The sequence below is a fragment of the Phalacrocorax carbo genome, chromosome 8 (assembly GCF_963921805.1).
Source record: "Phalacrocorax carbo chromosome 8, bPhaCar2.1, whole genome shotgun sequence".
In the NCBI taxonomy this organism is placed as follows: domain Eukaryota; kingdom Metazoa; phylum Chordata; class Aves; order Suliformes; family Phalacrocoracidae; genus Phalacrocorax; species Phalacrocorax carbo.
This window is the reverse complement of record NC_087520.1, coordinates 8,215,897-8,224,230: the sequence shown is the minus strand read 5'-3', so window position 1 is coordinate 8,224,230 and position 8,334 is coordinate 8,215,897. Positions and strand designations below refer to the sequence as shown.

General features: G+C 41.3%; 1 protein-coding gene across 1 annotated transcript; it reads right to left on the bottom strand.

Moving 5' to 3' along the window:
- Positions 1–1,023: 1,023 nt before the first annotated feature.
- Positions 1,024–6,981, bottom strand: MFAP3 (microfibril associated protein 3). Its single transcript, XM_009503284.2, has 2 exons — positions 6,492–6,981; positions 1,024–5,106 (listed from the first exon to the last, which is right to left on the bottom strand). The coding sequence occupies exons 1-2, from the start codon at positions 6,769–6,771 to the stop codon at positions 4,364–4,366; spliced, it is 1,023 nt and encodes a 340-aa protein (XP_009501579.1). The 5' UTR covers positions 6,772–6,981; the 3' UTR covers positions 1,024–4,363.
- Positions 6,982–8,334: the final 1,353 nt, after the last annotated feature.

Genomic DNA, 8,334 nt, shown 5'->3' with positions numbered 1-8,334 from the left:
GATTTTTCGTGTTTGGGGTGGGGTGGGATTGCGGTTTAAACTTAACTAGGGGCACTTTCATCCTGTGCTCCGGGCTGGCACCCAGAGCTGCCTGACATGTCCATACAGAAGATACCCATTACCATGGAACATCAGACGCTCACGTGGGAATAGGGCTTCCCGGTGTAACCAGTGGTGATAGGTAAGCGCCTCGCTCAGGGGCTTGGGATCATCCTCTGGCAGTTTAATACTCTGAATTGATTGCAAAGGGATCGGGAACCCAAGCCTGGCCACCAAAATGAGGTAGGATGGCCCCCTCCTTCCCACTCCCAGTATACTCAGCACAGCACTCCAGGGGATGTCATTCCCTCTCCGTGTAATTTAATAAACTGTTGGCTGGCAAAGAGCAAGGGTAACATCAGACCTACATGTCCTCCGGCTCTAGGGATGCAGACTGAGAGCAGCCCACATCCTTCCCTCGGCACAGGAGTGGAAAATGCTTTATGCCATCTCAGCAACTCACTGGAAAAACAGCGACACAGACTTGGTCACTTAAAGGCGTGATACTTCACATTTTTGCTGTGTCGCCTTTTAGGAGCTCAGCTGTGTCCAAATATACCGGGTTTTGGGGAGGATTAAAAAAAAAAAAATAAAAGAGGTGATTACAGCACAAAATAGTACAATCCTGTGAAATAGGTAAGAACAGGAAATACAGGTTTGTGGCTGAAGGTCACTGCACTTCACAATTGCCCTTGCAAAGGTGAAATCAAGAATCCAGGGGTCTTCCTGAAACCATTTCAGGTCTGTAATCATTTGTTTATGCAGCTGGTAACAATTATTACAGATGCTGCTGGGGACTTTGAGACATAAAAAAATGACAGACCCAAAGATGTCACAGTGGGAACGGTCTATCAGATGACTGAATACCCCAGCCACCTTTGCCTGGCTGGCTAACAACATTCTCCTTAGTCGAATACAATGGCCATTTAGCCGTGACAGCTACTCATCACCCCTTACTGATAAAAAACTGTAACAAAACGAGGCTTTTGTTTTTAATTTATTTTGCAAATCTATCAATTCATTTTATGAAAGTATGAAATCCTATGTGGTTACATTAAACAGTTACGTTACAATCCAGGGAATACAAATAACCACTACAAAGTCAGTTTTAGGTACTCTTCGATAACAAGTAGATTTAATATTACTTAAAATAAAAATAAGTCACAAAGAGAAAAATATCCTTGTGATTGTCAAAGAATTTAGTTTAAAGCAAGGAAACCACTGCAGACTCTCCTTGTCCTACAAAAAATTAAGAGAGAAACACTGATGCTTATATTATCTTTCAATGTTAATGTTCATCAAACAAATTTAAGTGCTCAGCTACTCAGGATAACAACAATAGTTCACAAGTTGTTTGGAAACCAGTGTCAGGCTTCATTCTCTGGATGTTACGCTTACAGTATAACATCACCATCATCCTTGCTTTCAGATGCATTAAAAATCCCGTAATACCATTTGTAAAACACACCACAGCGTCAATGTGTTCTAATTGAATTCAGTGGGAGTAGGATCAGTTCCCACACTTAATGAGTGCTCCTGATTTACTGAAATCCTTACGAAACAGCCTCTTTCCCAGGAATAAGATTAATTTAGTGAACAAAATACTGTAATAATTCAGCAAAACTCTTAGCTTTACTATCCAGCAATTGACACTGCACCTGCATTCCTGAGGACCTTTATGCATGATCACTCTCTCCTCTTCACCTGCAACAGGACACACAAAGACACCAAGTAACTGTGCTTAGTAAGAACTCGGAGCTATGTAAATACGGTATAAAAATCAAAGAACAGATTGAATTAATCTAGAAACTGCTCTCCTGACACCCATCTGACACACCTCTAGTGTCATTCTGCTGCCTGTAAGCTGCCAGTTCTGATGAGACATCTGTCAATCACCATTGCATAACTGCTTCTTAGGAAGCAGTTAAATGGAGCTTTGCTTTTGTAGCTGCATCTCTGCATTGCATATGGAGTTCGGGACAAAATGTCCAAGATGTTACTGCTGCATATAATGCAACAGTTTCACAGAAGTGAGGACAGCTGTTTATGGGGAAAAAAGGCAGGCGCGGATACAATCCCAATGCCCTGGGGCACAAAGGAGAATAAAACCGATCATCCCCTCTTGTGGCCTTCTCTTCTGTCAACTAGGACATCCAGAATGGTGCAAACCCCCAATCTCCACTCAGGCATCTGCAACCAACCTGCAGAGCCTGGTGCAGTAGAAAAGTGAAGCCAGCAGTACCTCAGCAGGGCTTCCAAGAGAACTAGGCGTTTATTCACAAGAGTATCTTTTAACACTGATCACTCCAAAAGAAAACAGACAGGTTACACAAAACTATACAAACTTTTCACCTGGACATAAAGTGCCATCAAACTATGGAAGTTACTGTTGAGGGCAGTAGCTATCTTAAGTGTCTACTGTAGGGTTTATTCCCCTGAAGCAGGTAATGTTTGCTACAGCCTTGGAAATGGTACCAAGCCAGTGAGAATGCTACTGTAACCAAGGCTAGCAATCTTCTTCCTTCCTGACAAACACCGCTCTCGCCCGACACACCAAAGCCAACTAGGATGCACTTCCTGGTGGCTGACTGCAGAGCTTCTCCCAGAAGGTAGTTTATAATGACAATAAATGCTTCAGTTTCCCATCCTCTAATATGATACGATAAATTTCATTTGTTCAGACCCTTTGTTTAGAGCATGCATTACAACAGACAGCCCCACCCTGTTATTACCACTGTGCCTGCTTGTTTTCCATCTCTACTCATGTAAATGTAACGTCAAATCCTCTTAAGAATCCTGAGCAGCCGTCCAGAATCACTTGTTCAACTGACACTTCTGTAATAATAAGGAAAGGAAAAAGAGTTGTGGGAAATTAAATGGTGCTCCTGTTGCCAAGTTGTTAAAATTATATGGCAATATGCTTCCAGTAGTTGTAAGAAATTAATTTGTGGAGTGCTTACAAGCCTTACATCTACTAAATCTCAACAGGATATAAAATGCTATTTAAGTGATACAACTTATGAACGTTAAGGAGAAAAAAAATCAGCACCAAAGAGTGAAAGAAGAAACTAGATTCTTGTCTGCACTCTGATTTCTCGAGGCTGGATCTCTACAGCTGAGGAAGCCATGCGGGAGATCCTTGGTGAAATACTTATGTGTGTAGGTATATCAGCACCTGCACCTCTCCCGTCTGCCACCCCTCCTCAGCAGGTGAGGCAGGGCACGCTCAGCGAGTTACTGCACTGCTGTAATCAGCAGCTGGCAAACAGCTCAGCCAGCCCCTCCGCTAACCACTCTCTCTTCCGCTGCTTTCTGAAAACACTAGCCACAGCAAAGCGAGTGTCACCACTTTTCACCTCTTATTGTAACGTTGTTCAGAAAGAAGTGCCTGAGACACCTGATCTGTAGATGAATTAGTTTTCAAATTATGCCACTACGCGATTACTGTCATTCTCTTCTCACAACAATGTCAAATACAATATAAAACTTTGGATTTTCTATAGTGAGTGAAATCAGCAAAGTCAAAAGACAGACAGTGCTGGCAGTGCTGTTACTGCTCCATTCTGTAAGACAGAACCAGGGTAAGGCGCTTTGGCAATCAGCACCAAGTTTAAGCGACAAGCTTTGTAACAACAATCGCTCTCCATGCACTACAGTACACACAAGTTTTCTGCGGATGCATGGAATACTGAGACCCCCTGGTTGTTCTCTAAGCTGCTTTGAAATTACAATTCATTTAATCCAGCTGCAGATCCTGGTACTACTCTTTTCCTAAGTACAGTACATTTTGATAGCAACATAGAAGCACATGACATGAAACAGATTTGTTCAAGCTCACCATGGTTCTGATGGGCTACACGCACCAAGAGGCAATTCAAAAAGAGCACACAACTCAATTCATCAGGACAACAACACCGACTCAAAGGAATTCCGGCTCACTTCGTGAAGGGAGAAAAGAGTTCACAAAGGAAAAGATCTTATTGCAAGTTGTACTGCTCGGCTTGGCCGCTTCTGATACAGATCAGGAGCATCAGAATCTACCAAGGAGCCAAGGACAAAGAATTCCTGTTCTGTAAATATTTTAAGTATAGCAAGCTTGCTTTAAGGAGAAAAGCCGCTGCACAATATTCCAAACAGCCTTCTCTAGCAGGCTTGAAATTGTTAGATCAACACTGACAGAAAATACAGATTTCAGTAACAGTTCTGGCACTTGCAATTTGGAAAACGCTTGTGCATATGGGACTGAGGCAGCTTGTTTGCAGACCCCTTTCTCGCAGTATCCTAGGGTCACCTGTGCTTCTTCCACAACAGCGTACCTCTGGACTCAGCAGGTGCCTTCCTCAGAAGGCACAAACTGGCAGCTATCGTGAGAAACGGTGTCAATGCTTTGCACTTCTGACTGCGGGTGAATGGACACCTGAACTGCTATCTCTTGACCTTGCTCATTCATGGACCCATCGTCTGAATCCCCGGCCGGCGAATCGCTGCGCTTCATCTCTGGGTTGATGGGGTATATTGCAGCTTGCGTACCGCAGGCTTGGGTCTGTTTCTCCTCCTCACCAACTTCATCCGGATCAACTCGCACAGCCTCAAAGATCTCCTCCATGAATGCCCTGCAGTTAAGGATCAGCGGTGGAAGGGGAATGCTTCTGGCAAGCTCTTCGATGTACCGAGCAAACTCCATGGTTTTAAACTGAGTGACTTTGGCCAACTCTAGTGTTTTGGCAGATGTAATGATAGGGATACGCTTGGCTATCTCAAAAGCCTTCTGAAGCTTCTCAGCCCCTTCCGTCCTGAAGAACTCATTGATAGCCTTCTCTGTTTTGCGAAGGTGACTGCTCATCATGCACAGACGGGTTATGTTTAAAATGAGGGTGATAGCAAAGGCAACGAGGCACACAATCATGTAGTAGATACTCATGTCTCCTGAGGTGAAGATAACCCTCAGGGTGACTGTGTAGTACAAGGTGTCATTACGATTAACAGCTGCACACGTGTACCGCCCCCGGTCAGCAAAGTTGACCTTTGTGATGTTAAGGGAATTATCAGCAATCCTCCACCGTCCACCTGGAGAGTCAAAAGAAACAAACTGAGCTAATGAAACAAACATAACTTGGTAAACTAGACACACACAGTTTGCTCCGTCAACACGAGACAGAGCTCAGAGGTAAGCAGTCCATTTCTAGCATAATAATACAAACAGGACACCGAGGATGGAAATTTCCTTTTCACGCTTTTGATACCGAAAGCCACAAACCAGGTACCAATCTTAATGGTAAATGGCTTCACACAATTGCTACTCTGGTTCTACTGCTTTCTCTCATCTGCAGTTTCTTGTGTGCTTTTGGACTGCTACCTCTTTCTGACAGGGAACCTAATTCTCAGCTACTGCTTCTCACTCACTTTGTAACACCATGTTGAACGCCTGTCCTCTATAAAGTCTAATTTTCCATATGTTCAGAGTCAAAAGTCAAGTGACCCATGAAAAACATCAGAGTCAGTAAATGGCTCCGCTGGCAAAAGGACACAGAATTTTCCTGAGACACAGTTTTTTGCTGAGCATGCAGTGCTGATATACAAAACCCATGTGAAAAGAAATCAATAAAAGAAGCTAGCTTTATACACTATTTCCTATGCATTTATAACTTAAGGGGAAAGCTGTTTTCATAACTCATCCTTCTAATTGCTCGGCTTTGAACTAATATCCAGATGGCCTTCTAACTACAAAGAGGTTACTGAATACTTAAGGCAGAAAGATGGCCTCCGAGAAGATCCTATCAATTAGCTTGATGACCTTCATTAATACTAATAGAGTAGAGAAAACCACATGCATCTCTAAAAGACATTAGTTTTTGAAAATTAAAAACTACAGGGACAGAACTATAAGAGCCAATGACTAGGAAAACACATTCTCCCTCTGTACAAAGGGTTAAGTAGCATGTATTTCATTGCTGGCCATTATGAATTGTGTTAGTTTCCACGGTCTCACTGGTGCCTAAACCAGAAAATAAATGTAGTGTTACCCCGTGCTTTACAAAATCCTGTAACAAAATTAACACACTGGTTGCCAGCTGGAAAAGGTCACAAGTTGTGGAGAATTGTGTTCAATTCATGTGCTTGGAAAAATATAATACAAACAAGAGCAATAATAAATAAAAACATCACTTAGTATCTGATAGGATGCAGATTCATTTCTTTTGGATTGAATACTGCGATACCTCCTGAACTAAATGGCTCTGTGGGGCACCACAGCTGGATGGATCAGCTAGGACAGAACAACTCAGGTATAATTCACATACCAGAGAGCAAAGGGCTTTGTCTTGCTCTCCCCTTATCTCCCAGCCATAAAGATTGGAGGACAGAAAGAGAAAATTATAATAAAGCCCCAGAGGTTTTTCAGATACTGTATAAAAAGGGAATACTAAAGGATAGAAACCAGCAGGAAAGCTCACCTTCATCTTTCTGTTCAAGCAGGTGTCCTCTGGAGTTATACCAAAGAATATAGTCATACTGGCTGCTGTTCAGTTTACATTCAATTAAAATACTGGTCCCCTCTTTGGCTATGATATCATGGTGTGCTGGAGAACTCACTAAAGCTTGAGACACTGCATGAAGTGATGTATTGAAAGACCCAAAACCAACTGTCCCGTTAAAAGCTACATTTTCCAGTGTAAATCCAATTGACAGATCAGCATTAACAGCCAAAATTAACAGGCAATAGCTGAGCTTCATGGAAAGCTAGAGAAAATTCTTTTTTCATTTAATTTGGAGAAATGAGGTCATATGATATTAAGCTGTCTGTATTGCTCTGAGATAGGAGAGGAGGCTCTTGATTTGTTCAGTGATAAAAAACGTCTTGGATCCAAATGCACTTTTGAGACCATCAATATTAGAAGTGGAAACTGGAGATCCAACTGAAAAAAAAAAAGAATTAAGTTTATTAATGATAGCAAGCTTACAGCGTATTCAAATTTCATTTCCAGTAAACAGATTTCAATTAGCATAATATAAACTGTCAGCTGAGAGGTTCCAAATCAGAGCTCTGCTCAGAACACAGTAATGAAACGAGCGTAAGAAGGCATTAGCATAACCTTCAGTCCTCTAGATGTTCATCTTCCCATCCAAATAAATAATCTCAGGAGCAATAATCATTAGGGGAAAAAGGTTTTAAAAAAAAGAACAAAATTGTTCAGACTACTCAAAATGCATAACTGTCTTTAGGGTCAGAAAGTGGATTCTGCATTTGTTAACCGAGAAAAAGTGCTCTCTTAATAGAGGAAGGAAAGCAAGAAAGAGGATAATTTCTGCCTCTCACCCCACCACTACCAACGTGCTTTCAAGCCCTAGTTTTCTAAAGCCAGCCTTTCATTTAGCATCTAGAGAAAAACCAAAGCGCACACACATCTGATATGTTGCATTTATACACCTACTTACTTGATTTTAGAGGCACAATTGGTGTTAGATGTCTAAATACTACAAAATAAGCTTATAGTTTCTTGCATTGGGAAAAACTCTCTTGGCAGTTATCTACAGCCCCAGAGAAGAAGTCCCCTTCTGAATGTCAGGACACTGATGTTTAAACATACTTCCTTTTTTGCAATCTCTCTTGCTGCTGCTGCTGCACTTTCTAACTCTGCCTTTTTTTCTCTTGTTTGTTTTACAGTAAGCTCCTGCTGAAAATCTTTTACTTTATGCTGCTACATCTCAGCGGTCATATCTTGTTTATCATCTTCTCTACCCAAATGCTGCCCCATATGTCACAGTAATTTGAAAAATCATTTTGCCTAGGGACAGAATTCACACTCTTCAAATTACTGTTCACAAAAGATATTTCAAGACACCAGGATACAGCCTTTAATTTTATGTTCTTTGCACACAGGATTTTCCTTTTTTAAAAAGCCAGACTAAAACCAAGTTGTAACAAAATGAGGTGACACCGATAAGAGAAAATCTGTAATCAATTTTCCTGGAAGCCTGATTCAAGAAATTTTCTAATCAAATATGCATTCCCTGAAGTTATGATTCCATCTAGACTGCTCCAAAGGCCTAAAAAACAATTTACAAAGTACAGAAGCCCCAAGCCAAAATGTTATCTTAAAGGATATCTCACTTCATCCCATTGACTGCGTGACTTCAAATTTATCATCTTTTCTTCTACCAATAACAAATGCTAGTACAGTTGAATTTCATAAATACCACAATACAAAGGAATAAATTTTCTTAATAAATAATGCATACACTTCTCATCCTTCCAGAATCACTAGTTAACACCACCTAAAGCAGACAGAAATCCTA

Bases quoted from the DNA above. Each gene is read 5' to 3' on its own strand.
- MFAP3 (XM_009503284.2), bottom strand. From the start codon at position 6,771: ATGAAGCTCAGCTATTGCCTGTTAATTTTGGCTGTTAATGCTGATCTG. The intron at 5,107-6,491 runs GTGAGCTTTCCT...TTGACTCTCCAG, and splicing joins GCTTGAACAGAAAGATGAAG to GTGGACGGTGGAGGATTGCT.